The 20,308-nt window shown below is 43.4% G+C and overlaps 1 protein-coding gene across 2 annotated transcripts in view; it reads right to left on the minus strand.

Moving 5' to 3' along the window:
* The window catches only part of CPM (carboxypeptidase M), an 80,104-nt gene extending 61,221 nt beyond the window's left edge, over positions 1–18,883 (minus strand). The window contains exons 1-2 of one of the 2 annotated variants that reach the window (XM_063447026.1): positions 18,804–18,883; positions 11,524–11,686 (exon numbers count right to left, since the gene is read on the minus strand). In XM_063447026.1, coding sequence (XP_063303096.1) covers positions 11,524–11,686; positions 18,804–18,812 — 172 coding nt within the window. In that variant the 5' untranslated portion in view covers positions 18,813–18,883. Of the gene's footprint in view, positions 1–11,523; positions 11,687–18,803 lie in introns of those variants that run through there. The other variant, XM_063447029.1, reaches the window with a different exon arrangement.
* Between the last annotated feature and the right edge of the window lie 1,425 nt (positions 18,884–20,308).

The raw sequence follows: 20,308 nt of genomic DNA on the forward strand, positions 1-20,308 counted from the left end.
TCTGTTGTTATACCTGGAGGCTGGGTGGTGGCCTTCCATGTTTCCCTCAATATTGGGGGAATATTCCCTCAATATTGGAATATATTCCTCCTCTAAGATGTGCCTCAAGCCTAGTCCTCCTGACTCAGCATCTGTTAAGGGGTTAGTAACCCAGTACTGCTCCAAACTTTTATAGCAGGTCTTCACCCTGCACTCCTTCTCCATATGTCTGTTGATGCCTACTTTTGTTTTTATATTTTTCTTTGCTTTTGTTTTCTATGCATAATTGAGTTAATTGTAGGTTCATACCGGCATATTCCCTTTAATATATTTTTCTTAATTTGCTTTCATCACACTTGTGCACAGCAAATTGGTCAAATCTTATATTATACACACTGTGATGCTGGCACATTTGTCTTTGTCATCACATACCACTTTCTCATTTGTGGACTGAGTCAAAAATAAAGAATTTAAAAAAAGAAGATAATTTATTTGATGTGGTTGAAAACAGTGTTGGAATATATTCTGTCCGACGTCCATCACATTTAGAAAGTAAAATATTTTGTGCGCACTGTAACACAGACTGCCCTGCATTAAAGGAACACTATAGGGTCAGGAACACAAAAATGTATACCTGATCCTATAGTGTTAAAACCACCATCTAGCATCCTGGCACCCCCTCAACCTCCTGAATATAGTAATATCTTATCTTTATTCCAGTCTACTGCTGGCAGATCTGCCCCTGATCTGCCTGGTTGGCTGACATCACCGGAAGTGGTGTTCTGAGCCAATCACAATGCTTTTTCATAGGAAAGCATTGGATTGGCTGAGACTGTGAAGGAGGCAGGTGAGTGGCAGAGCCAGCACAAGCCACACACAGCCCTAGCCAATCAGCATCTCCTCATAGAGATGCATTGAAAAATGCATCTCTATTAGGAAAGTTCAGTGTCTCCATGCAGAGTGTGGAGACACTGAATGTCAGTGCTGCATACTGTACAGCAGTGCCCCAGGAAGCACCTCTAGTAGCCATCTGAGGAGTGTCCAGTGTAGGTATCCCTAGGCTTTAATGTAAACACTGCATTTTCTCAGAAAAGATAGTGTTCACTGCAAAAAGCCTGAAGGGAATGATTTTACTCACCAGAACAAATGCAATAAGCTGTAGTTGTTCTGGTGACTATAGTGTTCCTTTAAGTACTGGTCACACTTACTGAAATACTTACCTGAACAGGAGGTAATGTGAGAAGGAATAGCAACACTCAATTTCAAACCAAAATGAAGAGTGTTATGTTCACTTCTTGTGCATGTGCTCAGGTTGTGACCTCTGCCCTTAAAGCTTTCAAATGTAAAGAATCATAGAGAATCTGTAACACTGCTCTATTGTGGTGGAATCTCGGTAAAAATAAATTTAGTAGGCCGAGATTACCACGTGGCATGTGTACGTGCATATGCTGACGTATCGATCAGTTGGTTGCACGTGGCAAGATACGATCAGTAGTGTACGGAGCATGTGCAAGAATACAGGATATAGTATTCCCCCTCCTCCATTGTGCTGGACAAGCCATGCGGTCAAACAGGAAGTTAATTCTTATTTGTGTTGATTGGTTAAGAGAATGTGCGGGTGGAGCTTAATATGGGAGGAGTTATATGCCTATATAAGGAGCCTGCACTATTGTCCGGGGCTCAGACTTTGCTGTATTTTGGTGACGCTAGTCCCTCTGAGTCCCGATCGGTGATCCAATAAAGAATCTCTTCCTTCCTGAAGAAACCTGTGTCCATCTCTCTGTGCTTGGCTTCCGTCAGTTTCTCCGGTATCATTTGGTGCATTGGCCGGGAAGCTCATCGTTCAACGGTAGCTGAGAGGCAGAGGCGTGAGACGGTCTATCTTTGCCCACGTTCTCTACGGCTGCACCCCTGAACTTCTGCGTGGACCTCCCTTCGTCTCGGCGCCACTGGTCTGTTGTCCAGGAGATCATCGGCCTCTACGTAAGAAGTGCTGGGGTGTCCCCGTCGATGAGTGTGAACTCAGGTTCAGGAACGAGGAGGTAAGATAACTGCTGTTTTAGACGGCAGGACCCGCTAGGGGTATACCGATTGTGCGGTAGGCCCAAAGGGGTTTTTGAATCTGTATCTGCCCCCTCTGTCGGAGGGAAGGAGCGAAGGCGCACCGCTCGATCGAACGCTCTTTAGTCAGACCGTTTGATTTGGTTAGTCAGGCAGGGCGCTCTGGTGTAAAATAAGCCCTAGCCGGACACCGGTGTCTTGTCTAGACTAGCGTTCTAGGGTGTATATTTTGTTCGCTAGGTCGGAGGGACCGGGAGACTAAGCGGCGTCTGTGTAAATCCGGTTCGCTAGTTCTCATCCTATCTGGGCTAAGTGGGAAGGCGTGTAAATTTGGAACCCACTAGACTTTTGATAGTGCGACTAAGAGGCGTCTGTGTAAATTCGGTTCTCTAGCTCGCTATATATGTGGTGATTGGGCAGTGTGGCTAACCAAAACGTATGTAGATTGTTTTTAGGTAGTCCATTCAAGGTACTGGCCAATAGTTTAGTTGGGAATTGTAAATGTGTTAACGATTGTTTTAGTAAAGTGTATATCTTGTTAGATAGCGCGAGCTCAGCCGTCTAGCGAGAGTGTTAATAGTGTGTTGCTGTATTATAGTGCACGGTACCATAACCCTGTATATTTACTGACATTGTATAATAAGTACTAATCATTGTCGTCCATTGCATGTTTAACACCATAACCACTAATAATTGTATTGTGACCTTAACTTGTGCTTTGACCTATGCTAACCGTACTGTAACCGCTATTTGTAAAAGACGATGTTACTGGGGTGTGTTATAGACGGGTAATTCGTATATAGAGAATTATAGCGTGGGTGACTGTATAGTTACGCCAAAGGGCATAATATTGATTATATAGTGACTGGTGTAACAGCTGTGTGTGTACGGGAATTCCCTGGGTGATTATTGTTATTGTGTACGTTTCACTTGGTAACCGTACCACGTGGTGCTGTTGCCAGAGGAAACGGGTGTGACTGTTGAATAAGTACGCGTGTATAGTATTCGTTGTCGACGACGTTCCATTGTTAAATATGGGTGCGTCGCAGTCAACAATTCCGGATCCCTTAGGATGTATGGTTAAGAATTTTAAAAAGGGATTCAAAGTTTGTGATTTTGGGGTAAAGATGTCTCCTGTACGTTTGGTCACTTTGTGTACTAGGGAGTGGCCTACTTTGGTTGCGGCATGGCCGCCACGTGGCAGTTTGGATCCAACTCTGGTACAGCGCTTACACGTGGCTGTATCAGGTAGGCCTGAACTTTACGGCCAGTTTCCTTATATTGACTGTTGGAGACAGGCCGTAAATGACTCGCCAAAATGGCTCCAGACATGCCACGAGGAGCAGTGTCGCCTCATGGTAGCTAGGACTTGTTCGTCCACTAGGACTGGTGTTAGGCCCATTTTGGACACGCCCCCTGAGTCCGAGATCCCTTTGCCGCCCCCTTACTTTCCGTTAAGAAGAAGTGACGCAAACGCAGGAAGCCCTGCACCCCTCCCCTCATTACCCTCATCCACTTCCGCTTCCTCCTCCAGTACAGGATCCACCCCCCCTCGTACTAAATCTCCCCTTCCGGAACCAGAACCCACCCCCATTAAAAACGAATATCCTGATTTGGCGCCACTTCAGACTTCCGGTCAAGCTTCATCTAGCTCGGCCCGAAGTGTTCTATTCACTACCTTTTCCCAAAACCAACCTCCCACATCCCCATACCCTATCTCTCCCCGACCGGAACCCATGACTGACGCTTCCCTACGTAGCCCCATCCAAACCCGACAGTTGACTGGTGCCCAACAATTAAAGCACTATCAGATGCCTCTTCGCTTAAATCCCGGGTCAGCTTATATCGATGCCGCAGGACAAATGGCACACGCTGACCCAGTCTTCGTATATGTCCCATTTACCACTACCGACCTTTTAAACTGGAAGACCCATAATTCCTCGTATACTGAGAAACCACAAGCCATGACTGATCTGTTCACCTCAATAGTACAGACGCACAATCCGACATGGGCTGATTGCCAGCAGTTACTAATGACTTTATTTAACAATGAGGAAAGGACAAGAATAAATCAAGCAGCCATTAAAGCATTAGAAGATAGAGCCCGTGCTTTGAACCAAGCTAATCCAGCAGCATGGGCCGCAACACACTATCCCAACACTGATCCCGATTGGAACGTAAATGGTGCTGATATGGTTCAACTTAGAGCCTATAGAGACGCTATAATTGCTGGCATGAAAGCCGGAGGAAAGAAAGCCATTAACATGTCGAAGACAGTTGAGGTGATTCAGAAAAGCGATGAAGCGCCCAGTGTCTTTTATGACCGATTATTGGAGGCGTACCGCTTGTACACCCCCTTTAATCCGGAAGACGCAGACAATTCCCGAATGGTTAACTCCGCCTTTGTCAGCCAAGCATACGGAGATATTAAGCGCAAGCTACAAAAGTTAGAAGGGTTTGCAGGTATGTCCATCACCCAACTAATGGAGGTAGCAAATAAGGTCTATATGAACAGGGATACAGAAAGTAAGAAAGAGGAAGAGCGCAAGATGCGTAAAAAGGCTGATATGCTAGCGGTAGCGATCGCAGGCGTAGATAGACGGGGCCCAGATAGAGGCGATAGTAGATGGAATGAGGAACCTCTAAGTAGAAATCAGTGCGCTTACTGTAGGGAAGAAGGGCATTGGAGAAATGAGTGTCCGCGAAGGGAACAGTCTGAGAAAGACAGACCTAGGACAGGTTATGGAAACTTTAGAGGCAGAGCGAGAGGTAGAGGAGGCCCCGGAGGGAGTAATGGTTATAGAGGGAGTAATGGGAACAGAGGAAGTGTTAGGGAAGACAGGTATATTCCAGCAGCGCAAAGGTCCCGCGATAGAGAAGGTAGGGACTTCGTAGGATTGGCTGACACGGTCATGGAGGACTATTGATACCGACCGGGCTCCATCCCCCTTGGTCGAGCGGAGCCTATGGTCGATGTATCAATAGGGGGAAAAAGGAGCGCGTTCATGATCGACACTGGTGCTGAACATTCAGTGGTGACTAATCTAGTTGCTCCTCCATCTGGAAGGACTATTACTGTGATAGGAGCAACTGGAAGAAGTGCTGAAAGACCGGTTCTTAAAAGTCGACTCTGTACATTGGGAGGCCACGTAGTAAAACACCAATTCCTTTATATGCCTGAATGTCCAGTCCAATTGCTGGGACGTGATATGCTATCAAAATTACAAGCGCAGATTACGTTCCTACCAAATGGAACAACATCCTTAAAGTTTAATGGACCTTCAGGTATTATGACTTTATCCGTACCAAAGGAAGAAGAGTGGCGACTTTATACAGTGTTGACTAGCCAAAACCCTAGGAGTGATGAGACATTATTTAACATACCAGGAGTTTGGGCAGAGAACAACCCACCAGGACTGGCCCGCAATATTCCACCTATAAAAATTGAACTAAAACTTGGGGTTTATCCAGTAAGCCTAAGACAATACCACATCCCGCAGAAGGCTAAGAAGAACATCCAATCCTATCTGGATAAGTTCATACGGTATGGTATCCTAAAATTCTGTACTTCCCCCTGGAACACCCCATTGCTGCCTGTTCAAAAGCCCGGTACAGATGAGTATCGACCTGTGCAGGACTTGAGAGCAGTCAATGATGCGGTTGTTAGCATACATCCAGTTGTACCCAATCCATATAACCTGCTTGCTTTAATTCCGGGCGGGGCTACTTACTTCACAGTCTTAGATCTCAAAGATGCCTTCTTTTGCCTCCGAATTGCCGCAGAAAGTCAATGTATTTTCGCTTTCCAATGGGAGAACGCTGTAACGGGCTCAAAACGCCAAATGACTTGGACAAGACTGCCCCAAGGGTTTAAAAATTCACCTACCCTATTTGGTTCAGCCCTAAGTCAAGATCTATTGGATTTCGAGTCCATCCCAGGAGAGTGTGTCTTGTTACAATATGTAGATGACTTGTTGATAGCAGCAGTTACAAAAGAAATCTGTCAGCAAGCAACGCATGATCTACTACACATTCTCTGGAAGGCAGGATACAAGGTGTCCAGAAAGAAGGCTCAGTTGTGTTTGCCAACTGTCAAGTATCTGGGATTCCATATCTCTGAAGGTCAAAGGATTATGGGGCCAGAGAGAAAAGAAGCTGTCTGCCAAATACCAATACCCAAGAATAGAAGACAAGTGCGAGAATTCTTGGGGGCAGCAGGCTTCTGTAGGATATGGATTCCCAGCTATGCGATACTAGCAAAACCTCTGTACGCAGCTATCAAAGGTACAGAGCACGACCCCTTCTTATGGACCCAAGAACAGCAAACGGCATTTGAAGATGTGAAGAAGGCTTTGATGAGTGCCCCAGCATTAGGTCTACCTGATCACACACGACCATTCTACTTATATGTACACGAGCAAAGAAGAATGGCTGTGGGAGTATTGACACAGTACTTGGGATCATGGCAAAGACCTGTTGCCTACATGTCTAAGCAACTGGATGCAGTGGCCAGCGGACTTCCACCTTGTCTAAGAGCCGTAGCTGCAGCCGCCCTGCTAGTAGCTGAAGCCGATAAACTCACTCTGGGTCAAGAACTTTATGTACGAGTCCCACATGCAGTACAGACGTTGTTGGATTACAAAGGAAATCATTGGTTTAGTAACAGCCGTATGACCAAGTATCAAGCAATGTTGTGTGAAAACCCAAGAGTGCATTTAGAGACTGTAAACACCTTAAATCCAGCTACCCTTTTGCCACAACCTACTGAAAGTCAACATGATTGTTTGGAAGTAATGGATGAAGTATTTTCAAGTAGACCAGATCTTCGTGATTTTCCCATCCAGAACCCCGATGTTCAATATTACACCGACGGCAGTAGTTATGTGAAAGAAGGGATCCGCTATGCAGGATATGCAGTAACAACAATAGACAAGGTGATAGAAGCTCGGCCACTGGCGAAAGGAACATCAGCACAAAAGGCAGAATTGATAGCACTAACACGAGCGTTACAATTGGCTGAAGGTTTAAGAGTAAATATCTATACGGACTCTAAGTATGCGTTTTTAACCACTCATGCCCACGGAGCTTTGTATAAAGAAAGAGGACTACTGAATTCAGAAGGCAAAGAAATCAAGTACGCAGCTGAAATCCTACAACTATTGGAAGCAGTGTGGGAGCCGAAAGAAGTCGGTATCATACATTGTCGAGCGCATCTGAGAGGAGATGGTGATGTAACCAAAGGAAATCGGATGGCAGATAGTGCAGCTAAGCGTGCTGCTGAATCAGGAAGACAGGAGTATGTGGGGCATATAGCTGCTCTAATACCAACTCCACTGTCCCAATGGACTCCAGTTTATACAGCTCAAGAAGAGGAGTGGTTAAAGACTGAACCGGGAAAGTATTTGGAGAACAAGTGGTATCAGCTAGAAGATGGAAGAATAGTCATACCAGCATCACTAGCGGTAGAAATTGTCCAAAATTATCACAACGGGACACATTCTGGGAGAGACAGTACTGAAGAATCTCTCAGGAAACATTTCTACATACCAAGATTGTCCAACTTGACTCAGGCCATTGTACGCAGATGTGTAACGTGTGCTAAGAATAATGCAAGACAAGGACCAGTAAAGCCACCAGGAGTCCAGTTTATGGGGGGACTCCCCATGTCCGATCTACAAATAGACTTTACAGTGATGCCTAAATCGGGTGGACATCGTTACCTGCTGGTAATTGTGTGCACCTATTCAGGCTGGGTAGAAGCATGTCCTACTCGTACAGAGAAAGCAGGAGAAGTTGTAAGATTCCTGCTACGAGAAATAATACCTCGATATGGACTACCCTGTTCTATAGGATCGGACAATGGTCCAGCTTTTGTTCACCAGTGCCTACAACAACTGACTCATATGCTTGGTATAAAGTGGAGGCTTCATACTGCATATAGACCCCAGAGTTCTGGTAAGGTAGAGAGAATGAATAGAACTATTAAGAACCAGTTGGCTAAAATGTGTCAGGAAACCCAACTTAAGTGGAACGTTCTCTTACCTATAGCTCTATTGCGAATCCGCAGTACCCCTACCAGAAGGATGGGCCTCTCTCCTTTTGAAATTATGTATGGACGACCACCTCCCGTACTTGGTAACTTAAGGGGGGATTTGAGTCAGTTGGGAGAAGGAATTACTCGGCAGCAGGTTGTAGAATTGGGTAAGACTATGGAGGAGGTACAGAAATGGGTACAAGATAGATTACCTGTGAATATTTATCCCCCTGTTCATAGTTATCATCCAGGAGACCAAGTGTGGATTAAAGAGTGGAATAATGTACCGTTAGGGCCCAAGTGGAGAGGTCCTTATGTTGTTCTTTTGTCTACCCCTACAGCGATAAAAGTAGCCGAAGTGACTCCGTGGATACATCACTCCAGGGTTAAACCAGCAGCAGTCGATTCTTGGCAAGTTACAGCAGATCCAGAGAATCCCTGCAAGATCCGGTTGAAACGCACTACTCAGTCGGAGTAACGAGGAATTATTGTGGATTACAAATTTTATTGTTACAGGTGTGAGTGAGAAGGCCATAATAAAGCCTGTCCTCTTACCAACACATAGTGTATAAGCCAGGAAAGTCTCGAAGGGACACCTGTGAAGACGAGCAGGACTCCATTCCCTGCAGCCCTCACATCCTGGAAGCTGAGGTTCCATCGCACGGACGAAGACTGAGGATGACGGCGAAAGATGTGCTTTTGATTGTGTTTATTTACATGTGTTTTTATATTCAGGAAGGTAGAGGTACCGACACTCCTAGCTGTGAGGTATGCATTAAGACTACGAGAACAGGTAACCATATTTCCCAAACCCTAATTTGGCATTCACAATACGAGTGTAAAGGAGATGTATCGAGATGTAGATACTTAAATATAGACTATAGTGTGTGCCATTTAGGAGTAGGAGAACCTAAGTGCTTCAGTCCGGAGTATCAACCTCGTACAATTTGGTTGACTCTCAGGAATGGAGATCCTCAGGGGACCCTAATTAACAAGACGGTGTTAGAATCCGTACATTCTTCGGGTGTTCTGCTATTTGATGCGTGCAAAGCGATATCGAGTGGTAGAAAGCCGTGGAATGTATGTGGGGATCTTAGATGGGAGAGGACGTATGGGTCTAATGATAAATATATTTGTCCCAGTAGTAAAAATAAATATGTGAGTCCTAGATGCCCAAATAAAGACTATAACTTTTGCCCATATTGGTCTTGTGTGGGGTGGGCGACTTGGGGACAGACAGTAGACAAAGACATGATAGTGACTAAGTTGCCGACTAGCCCTTATTGTAAGTCTATGGAATGCAACCCAGTCCATATACTTATTAATAACCCCGACAAGTTCCTAGATAAGTATGGCAATTTATTTGGGTTTCAGATATACGGGACGGGTTTAGATCCTGGGACATTATTGTTTATAGGAATAGAGACTGATACGGTATCCTCCCAGACTCATCAAGTATACCATTCCTTTTATGAAGAGATGAGTATAGATAATAAGATCCCCCATAACGCTAAAAACCTGTTCATTGATCTAGCTGAAAGTATTGCCGGTAGTCTTAATGTTACCAACTGCTATGTGTGTGGAGGTACTAACATGGGAGACCAATGGCCTTGGGAAGCAAAGGAGGTAATGTCCGGTTCTGAGGCAGTTGACCAATTAATATCTACACAAGCCGATTATCATATGAGTGTTAGAGGTAAATCTGAGTGGAGATTAAAGACCTCCATCATAGGTTATGTTTGCATAGCAAGGAAAGGAATAATGTATAATACTTCTGTAGGAGAATTAACTTGTCTAGGGCAAAAAGCTTATGATGATGATACAAAGAATACAACTTGGTGGTCGGCTTCAAATGTCTCAGAACCATCAAACCCGTTTGCTAGATACGCCAATTTAAAGGATGTGTGGTTTGATCTATCTATCACATCTACCTGGAGAGCCCCAGCAAATTTGTACTGGATCTGTGGTAAGAAAGCCTATTCGGAGCTGCCACAGGACTGGGAAGGGGCATGTGTGTTGGGTATGCTCAAACCATCCTTCTTCTTGTTACCGATTGAAACAGGTGAGACTTTAGGTGTTAAAGTGTATGATGTGAATCATAGGAAGAAAAGGGGACCCATAGAGATAGGCACCTGGGAAGATAATGAATGGCCTCCCCAGCGTATTATAGATTATTATGGGCCAGCCACGTGGGCTGAGGATGGTACCTTTGGTTATAGAACCCCTATTTATATGCTCAACCGTATTATAAGATTACAGGCGGTGGTTGAGATTATCACAAATGAGACATCACAAGCGCTCAATCTTCTAGCGAAGCATAACACCAGGATGAGGACAGCAGTCTACCAAAATAGATTAGCCTTGGATTACCTTTTGGCAGTAGAGGGAGGTGTATGTGGGAAGTTTAACCTAAGCAATTGCTGTCTTCAAATAGACGACGAAGGGCAAGCAATAGCTGAGCTTACTAGCCATATGGTTAAACTAGCGCATGTGCCTACTCAAGTATGGAAAGGGTACAATCCAAGTAGTTGGTTTGGTAGCTGGTATGAGTGGTTTGGAGGGCTTAAGGCAGTGGTAGGTGGAGTCCTACTGATTTTACTGTTGTGTCTACTCCTACCGTGTCTTATACCCTTAGTAGTTAGGTCTGTGCAAAGCCTGATAGGAAGTATAGCAGAGAGGAAGGCTGCTGCACAGATAATGGCGATATATAAGTATAAGGCTCTAGATCAAGGAGAACCAATGCAGGAAGATGAGTGTTAAAAGATTCACATCATAAGATAAGTCTGGTCTGGTTCAAGGTAACTTGCGGTGTAAGCAAAACTAAGGTTATGTGATGCCTCAAGTAATTGTAAAATATCAAGAGGCATCAAAGGGGGGAATGTGGTGGAATCTCGGTAAAAATAAATTTAGTAGGCCGAGATTACCACGTGGCATGTGTACGTGCATATGCTGACGTATCGATCAGTTGGTTGCACGTGGCAAGATACGATCAGTAGTGTACGGAGCATGTGCAAGAATACAGGATATAGTATTCCCCCTCCTCCATTGTGCTGGACAAGCCATGCGGTCAAACAGGAAGTTAATTCTTATTTGTGTTGATTGGTTAAGAGAATGTGCGGGTGGAGCTTAATATGGGAGGAGTTATATGCCTATATAAGGAGCCTGCACTATTGTCCGGGGCTCAGACTTTGCTGTATTTTGGTGACGCTAGTCCCTCTGAGTCCCGATCGGTGATCCAATAAAGAATCTCTTCCTTCCTGAAGAAACCTGTGTCCATCTCTCTGTGCTTGGCTTCCGTCAGTTTCTCCGGTATCACTATAATATTTGCAATGTTGCCAAGTCCACTCTGTTGGTTGTGAGGCTCTAATTTGTCTACACGTGTCATGCTGCCACTTCCATAATGTAAAGTAAAATAAGGGTATAAATATCTAAAATGTCAGTGCACTTACCTTCCACCGACTTCCCGATGCTGTGGAGATACGTTATATCCGGGTATGCCGCATTAATGTTTTTTAAGTATGCTTCCAAAAGTTGGGTATTATGGTAGCCAAAATCCAGGCTTGATGTGACAAAGATGGGCAGCACTCCCAAGAACAAACAGCATGTCACCACCTGATGAGAAAAAACAACAACAACAAAAAACAACATGAAAAATGATCTATAATAAAGAAATGATCAGCTCATCACTCTGACATGCGACTACTGCCAGGCAAGTGTGATCCAGAATAGGATCTCCAAATTATCCCCTTAATTTCTGCAGGATAAAAATCAGGGAATACATTCATTTTTTTTAGTTTTGCCTTAAACTTGCAAAGCTCCTGGCAATCTGTTTCATGTAGTAATAGACACGTTGCTCACAGAATACTGATTCCAGACCGTCTTAACAGAGTGTAGTGCATCGAAGCCATCACAGTTATGCACAGCCATAAATAGTGCCTGAGGATGCTGTTTTGGAACTTTTCCAATGTGTGTGTTCTACCGTTATTTCACTCTTCCTTATAGTGAACACCTATTTTTAAGGACAGAAAGGACTTTCTTCTGATACATTATATCAGGGCCTAAAATGTGATGTTCTAAACTACTAGAGCTTAGTTTAGAATAGTATCTACACAACTAGTAATAATTAAGAAAATTCTCTAAAAATAGAATCTTTTTTTTTTTTTTTAGATAAATCTATGAGAAAAAACAAACATATCACAGTTGTTAGTATTGGTGGCCTGCCCCATTATTAACCTGCAGTACGGCACTGTTGTTGTCCACAGGTGATGCTTGACAAATGCAATGAGCTGAATGAGTTGACACTTTATTCTTTTACCCCGTTGCGATCTGGCAACTTCCATTTTGTCCTGACTTTTGCAGGAGGAGAACGTGCTCTCGGCATGGGTTGTTTAAGACTGTCATTATATCCGTTATGGTCAGTGACGGAACTAGAGAGGCCCTGATGCAAGAATTCTTTTGGGTCAGCCTATCACCAGTATGACCAAAAGGTACAAGTCCCACAATGCTTTGCCAGCTGGGGATCTACCATTTGCCCATCCTTGCAGGGTTGTATTTAGCACTCAGCAGTGTTTGGGTGTTTGAATGTAAACATGTGTTTGTATGGAATATGTGTGTGTGAATGTATGTGTGTTTATGTGTGAAGTGTTGTGTGTTTTTATGTCCTGTTGCCATTATTACTTTACTGAGAGGGTAGTGGATGCATGGAATAGCCTTCCAGCTGAAGTGGTAAAGGTTAACACAGTAAAGGAGTTTAACCCCTTAAGGACCAAACTTCTGGAATAAAAGGGAATCCTGACATGTCACACATGTCATGTGTCCTTAAGGGGTTAAGCATGCGTGGGATACGATAAGGCTATCCTAACTATAAGATAAGGCCAGGGACTAATGAAAGTATTTAGAAAATTGGGCAAACTAGATGGGCCGAATGGTTCTTATCTGCCGTCACATTCTATGGTTCTATGTTTCTATTTGAAAGCAATGGTTAACTTTTGTGTAGCATTTGCCTTTGAATGTAGGGGTGTGTCTGCATGCAGTGTTGACGCTTGAATACAGGGGTGTATTTGTGTGTAGTGTTGGTATTTGAATGCGGAGATTTATGCACATATACATATACTCTGCCATACACACAAACACTGATACACATTCAAATATGCAGATACAGCCGCACACTGACAAACATACAGATAGAGACACACAGATACACTTCCAAATACACAGACACACACTGACACACATACAGATACAAACTCAGGTACCCACATGCAGGTACACAGATACACATAAATACACAGACACAAAGGAGAAAACACTGACACACATGCAGTTTCACATTAACACAAATACAGATACACATAGACACATGCACTGACACAAATGCACATACACAGACACACACACTAATACACATATAGATATGCACACACACACACACATATACAAGCACACAGATACACACATAATAACACACATACAGTTACACAGACACACACACATACGCAATTACACTCATACAGATACAAACACTGACACACAGGGTTGCTGCTTTTGAACGTTTGCCCACTGACAAAGAAATGATGAGTCTATAATTTTAATGGTAGGTGTATTTTAACAGTGAGAGACAGAATAATAAAAAAAAAAAAACAACCAAAAAATGCATGTCAAAAAAGTTATAAATTGCTTTGCAGGTCAATGAGTGAAATAAGTTTATGACCCCCTATAAATCAGCAGGATTTCTGTCTCCCAGGTGTCTTTTATGCAGGTAACGAGTTGAGATTGCGAGCACACTATTAAAGGGAGTGTTCCTAATCTCAGCTTGTTACCTGTATAAAAGACACCTGTCCACAGAAGCAATCAATCAGTCAGATTCCAAACTCTCCACCGTGGCCAAGACCAAAGAGCTGTCCAGAGATGTCAGGGACAAGATTGTAGACCTACACAAGGCTGAAATGGGCTACAAGACCATCGCCAAGCAGCTTGGTGAGAAGGTGACAACAGTTGCTACGATTATTCACAAATGGAAGAAACACAAAATAACTGTCAGTCTCCCTCGGTCTGGTGCTCCATACAAGATCTCACCTTATGGAGTTTCAATAATCATGAGAACGGTAAGGCATCAGCCCAGAACTACACGGGATGATCTTGTTAATGATCTAAAGGCTGCTGGGACCATAGTCACCAAGTGTCATAACTCACCAAGACTCTGTTCCCCCGAGGTTACTTCCGCATTTGGAAGTAAGCTCCTCCCATCTATATAATGCTCCACTCACCTGCCTTAAAGGGAAGCCGCGCCAAACTCAAAATTGCTGAGTGATTCTGTCCTTACCTCGGACTCCACGCTGAATTACCTCTTACTGGTTAGAATACTGCAATCTCAGACTCCACGCAGCTTTCCCCGCTTGCTTACTTTTTATAACATAAACCTCGCTGTCTTCAACTACTTCCAGATCAGAACAAACTCCAGAGTCCATTCACTCTCACACAAGTTGGACTGTTACAACTAAAATAATTGGATACATATTCATCTCTTCAAATTCTACTAAGAACTTCGTCCTTAGGATTCTCACGGAAAAACCCAAGTATCACTAATTATTTCCTAATCGGTTTACTTAATAATCAAATGATTATCTGCATAATTCTTGTTGTAATTCTACAAATATGTCTTATCAATTCCCATGGGCCGTTTATTAACTACTAATCAAGAAATTAAGAACTTTGTTACTACTTAATAATTGTCACATTTCTACAATCAAATCCAATCACATTCCTATGCAACTATCTACTATTTCGTATAAATAAGGGCTTGTTACTTTCTCTTCAAAATTGTTGCAACCATAACCAAGGCAAAGTCTTTTTCTTAATGCATACTAATCTGCAATTAAGCAAGTTATAATTGTCTGCAACTTAAATTCGTTGAAGCTAAATAAAATCTCTCAAGGGATTCAAAGCATTTTCTTTTTGTTTTTCTTAAAGGTATAGTACTACCTATTAATTCTGCAGTTGTGTTCCTCCATCTTGTCTAAGCATTCTTGAAGCATAACACCAAGAAAACAATTGGCAACACACTACGCCGTAAAGGATTGAAATCCTGCAGCGCCCGCAAGGTCCTCCTGCTTATGAAAGCACATGCACAGGCCCGTCTGAAGTTTGCCAATGAACATCTTAATGATTCAGTGGAAAACTGGGTGAAAATGCTGTGGTCAGATGAGAACAAAATCGAGCTCTTTGGCATCAATTCAACTTGCTGTGTTTGGAGGAGGAGAAATGCTGCCTATGACCCCAAGAACACCATCCCCACCGTCAAACACGTAAGTGGAAACATTTTGCTTTGTGGGGGGGTTTCTGCTAAGTGGATAGGACAACTGCACCGCATCAAAGGGACGATGGATGGGGCCATGTACCATCAAATCTTGGGCGAGAACCTCTTTCACTCAGCCAGGGCATTGAAAATGGGTTGTGGATGGGTATTCCAGCATGACAATGACCCAAAACACACGGTCAAGGCAACAAAGGAGTGGCTCAAGAAGAATTACATTAAAGTCCTGGAATGGCCTTGCCAGTCTCCAGACTTTAATCCCATAGAAAATCTGTGGAGGGAGCTGAAGGATTGAGTTGCCAAACGTCAGCCTTGAAACCTTAATGATTTGGAGAGGATCTGCAAAGAGGAGTGGGACAAAATCCCTCCTGAGATGTGTGCAAACCTGGTGGCCAACTACCAGAAACGTCTGACCTTTCTGATTGCCAACAAGGGTTTTGCCACCAAGAACTAAGTTGAAGGGGTCAAACACTTATTTCACTCATTGACATGCAAATCAATTTATAACTTTTTTGACATGTGTTTTTCTAGATTTTTGTTGTTGTTGTTATTCTGTCTCTCATGGTTAAAATACACCTACCATTAAAATTAGAGACTGCTCATTTCTTTGTCAGTGGGCATACATTCAAAATCAGCAGGGGATCAAAAACTTTTCCACCTCACTGTATAGATACACAGACGCTCACAGAAACACAGGGGCACACACTGAAACACATGCAGATACAGAAAAACATACAGACACACACACAGATACACAGAAATACAGATACACATATAGGCTGAAACAAACGCATGTGTCCATCAAGTTCAGCCTTTCTCACATCTGATTTTTGATGTTGATCCAAAGAAGGAAAAAAAAACAGCTTGAATCACTTCCGATTTTGCAAGAAATATGCAGATACACAGATACGCAAACAGACACACACGCATATTCACAGATACGCATACAAACACAGAGATAGATACACAGACACACAAGGGCTGTACACTGCATTAAAATCCAGGTAACAATGGAGAACAGAAGACAAAATTACAGAGAAGCAGATGGCCCGTACGTTAAGTTGCCTGCTCTGCCTATATCTGATGTTAAGCTGCAACAAAAAAGGAAGTTCTCCCGGAATAAGAAGATCCCATCTCAATGCCATATCCATACCTCCCAATGTTGGGGACATTGTGACATCTTTGGGGTAATGGAAACAATTCATAAACATTCCACCTTTTACTCATATATTATGGCTACAGGACGCTTCCAAGGCTTTCATTTCCCCGTAATACAGGTTGTGGTCTGTCTATAATTAGTGGTAATTACACTAATGGGCAGCTCCTGATATAATTCAGACCCACCCTTGAAATTGGTATGATTATAGAGGGCCTGGGGAGCAACAATCTTACTGTTTCCCCAGCTCCTCTCCCAACTTATCACTAAAATGATTAGTGCTGAATTATAGACATCCAAGAATCTCAGGCAAGCTGGCCGAAGATTAAAGGAACATTAGCTTTAAATCATATAACATAACAGATACATAAAATAATGCCACCCTTGGGTTTGGTCATATAGCCTAATATGATCGTAGAACCACATGCTGGAATTATTACCCCCATAATACACACTTCATTGTTACGTATCATCTACCTCTCTCTATTTTTTTTTTTTTATTAAGTCACAACACCCGACGTTGTGCTATGTTAGAGAATTAGTCACAGATTAAAAAAACTATATGCTTCTATGAAACATAACAAAGTAGTCCATTGAATACCAGTTACAGTTTTCAGGATTAATTAGTGGTAGGCATTTAAAAGACCAGTACCCATTACTTTATAAATAAATTATGTAAATAAAATAATCTGTCCTTTTAAATCAATTCTCTCCACAGTCCCTAAGCCACAAGAGCCACAGTCATTTACAGCAGAGATATTATCCACTAACTGCTAGTGGTGTGTTCTGCAAATTACCGGTCACTACATTAAACCATGTTTTAGTATAATTATCAGATTATATACGCCTTCAGGCAGGGGTAGTCAATCTGGTCCCTACCCCCCACTAGTGGGCGGTTTGGGATTTCAGGTGGGCGGTGGTGGGTAATGGAGAAAATGCCCAGTGGTCCTCGATGGCCACAGACCAAGGCCAGCAGGGGAGATGAAAGGACACCCATGCAGAGCCAGCCTTGCTGTAAACCCTCAAGGGCTCAAAGATCTCCCTCACTGGCCCGCTGGCACTTTCTCTCGCGAACAGGCTGGTCGGAGCTTTGCCATGCGTTACAATGGCAACATTCCGATACAGCGCTGTGCTAGCAGGAGGACAGTAGAGTCAGCCTGCAGCCAGAGGAGCTGCAGCCTAAAGTGAACATGCCACCACTGGACCACCAGGGCTTGCAGCATTAGCTCCCCCTTCCTGTTAAAAGGTAAGAAGAAGGGAGGGGGAAGACATTAAGATAGATTTTTACATCTCACCCACCTACACACAGCATAGACCCTATGCACCCTTCACACACAAACACACACTACATCCCTCACATAACAACACAGCCCCCTCACACACACATACTGTCCCCTTACACACACTACACCCCCACACACACAGACAGCCCTCCTCACACACATTACACCCCTCACACACACACTGCCCCTCACACACATTACACCCCTCACACATGTACTGCCTCTCACACACATTACACCTCTCACACACATACAGCACCCTTCACACACACACACACACAGCACCTCTCACACACACACAGTACCCTTCACAGCAGCCGTCAAACACATACTGCACCCTTCACACATACACTGCACCTCTCACACACACTGCACCTCTCACACACTACACCCTTCACACACAAAGCACCTCACAGACACACATAGAAAAAAAGTAGAATAGAAAATAGAAAAAAAGGGGGGGAAATTTTAAATTACACTACATATTTAAAAAAAAAAAAATTTCTAAAAAATTGTACTTGATCTATAAAATTAGTTACTGTAGCACTTGTGACATTTTATCATCCAAAAAGATACAAAAGTGGATGGTAGGTATAAAAAGGTTGACTAACCCTGTTTTCGGGCATTGATATCATATATACATATTTTTGATGTAACAACAAAAATAGCAAAATATCAATAAATTAAAAAGTGATATCCGATTTTCTTTTTGTAAAACAAATTAATTAATTAAAAAAATAGTATTTCAACTATAGGCAATAGTTGCCAAAAAAGAAATACATTTTTAGTAAATCTGGAGTAAAATCAAACAGTAAAAGTATCACAAAGTTGAATAAACCTGGTGAGCTTGTTACTGCAGTGATATTGAAATAGAACCTTCAGACGTCAAAGGTTCTATCTGTATCTGATGGTAAGTTATATGCAGTAAACCAATGATCACAGTCTATATAAGGGATTAGTTACAGATTGTCTCGTTACCCAGTGCATGTTAGGTCCTCTGCAAGCTCACTGTGATCTCCAACTGCTCAGCAGAAAGCACACCGTCCCAGTTTTTCCAAAGAGCTGCTTCCAAATCCCAACTGCCTGAGCTCTCACTGCTGTACCACCTCCCAGGCAGACCTTGTCCTGACTCCCCGCACCCAGCATGAGGCAGACCTTTACACTCCCTGCTGCCTGACACCCACAGACCAAGGCTCCCTGCGCCGACTAGTGGCGGTTATGCTTGCTGCAGGCTCATTCCTGGAACTTAAATGTATGTAGTTTTACACAGAGTCTGCCTGTGGGTTCTGACATGCAATACATTAGCCTCATGTTAAAATTAAGGACATTTTATGTAAGAGTTAAATTGTTTTATAAATGCAACTGGTTGAAGGACTCCGTATTAGATTTGAACCGTAGACTTGAAACAGGTCCTGGTGAGATACATTTATTTGGACTCCCCCCCTAGAGCACAAAAGGGGAAAAGATAGTGGGGAAAGATAGGGGGGGAAAATCCTAGGAGGGTTTTATTTATGAGCATTTTTTTTGTGGTTTTGAATGTAAGCACGTTTATGTATGAAGTGTGTGTGTGTACCATTTGTGTGTAGTGTTAGCATTTGAATAGAGTTGTTTGTTTTTAGTGTTGCCACTTGAAATAAGTGGTGTACTTGTGTGTACATACAGACAGACACACATACAGACACATACATACAGTATGATACAGACACATACACACACATACATACAAACAAACAAACACATATACAAAATGTTTAAGTCACCCTCCTGTTTTGTGCAGGAGGGTGACTTTCCCTGGGGTCCAGTGGTGGCTCAGGTTGATGGGAGTCAGAGTTCCCACTCTGACTCCCTCTCCATCCTCCCGCGCGGCTCTCTGTTATCTGGGAGGAGTGACCGGGGCAGTCACTTCCTCCCAGCAGTGATCTCATCACAGGGGACCCGGTCGCGCTGACCGGGGCCCCTTGAAAATCCATAGCCATCGGGTGGCGCTAACAGCATGGGCCACCCAATGGGCCCCTTGAACGTGCGGCCCCGGTGGTTTGCAGCGCGGGCCAGGGCCGCAAAACATGGAGGCTGGTACCCAGTCGCAGGGGCCTGCAGGGCGGCCGGGCCCCTGAAGTGACGTGCCCGGTCGCAGCTGTGACCCCTATATGTACGCCACTGGGTGTATTTGAATGTAGTGCTGGTGTTTGAATGCAGGGGGTGTTTGTATATAATGATGCCATTTTAATTTGAGGTGTGTTTGTATGTAGTGTTGGCATTTGATTGCATGTAGGGTTGGCATTTGATTGTAGGGGGGTGTTTGCATGCAGTGTTGGAATTTGATTTTATGGTGTGTTTGTATGTAGTGTTGGCATTTGATTGCATGTAGGGTTGGCATTTGATTGTAGGGGGGTGTTTGCATGCAGTGTTGGAATTTGATTTTATGGTGTGTTTGTATGTAGTGTTGAATGCTGCGATGTATACATGACATGTACACTTATGTG

This window comes from Pelobates fuscus, chromosome 3, assembly GCF_036172605.1.
Source record: "Pelobates fuscus isolate aPelFus1 chromosome 3, aPelFus1.pri, whole genome shotgun sequence".
Taxonomy (NCBI): domain Eukaryota; kingdom Metazoa; phylum Chordata; class Amphibia; order Anura; family Pelobatidae; genus Pelobates; species Pelobates fuscus.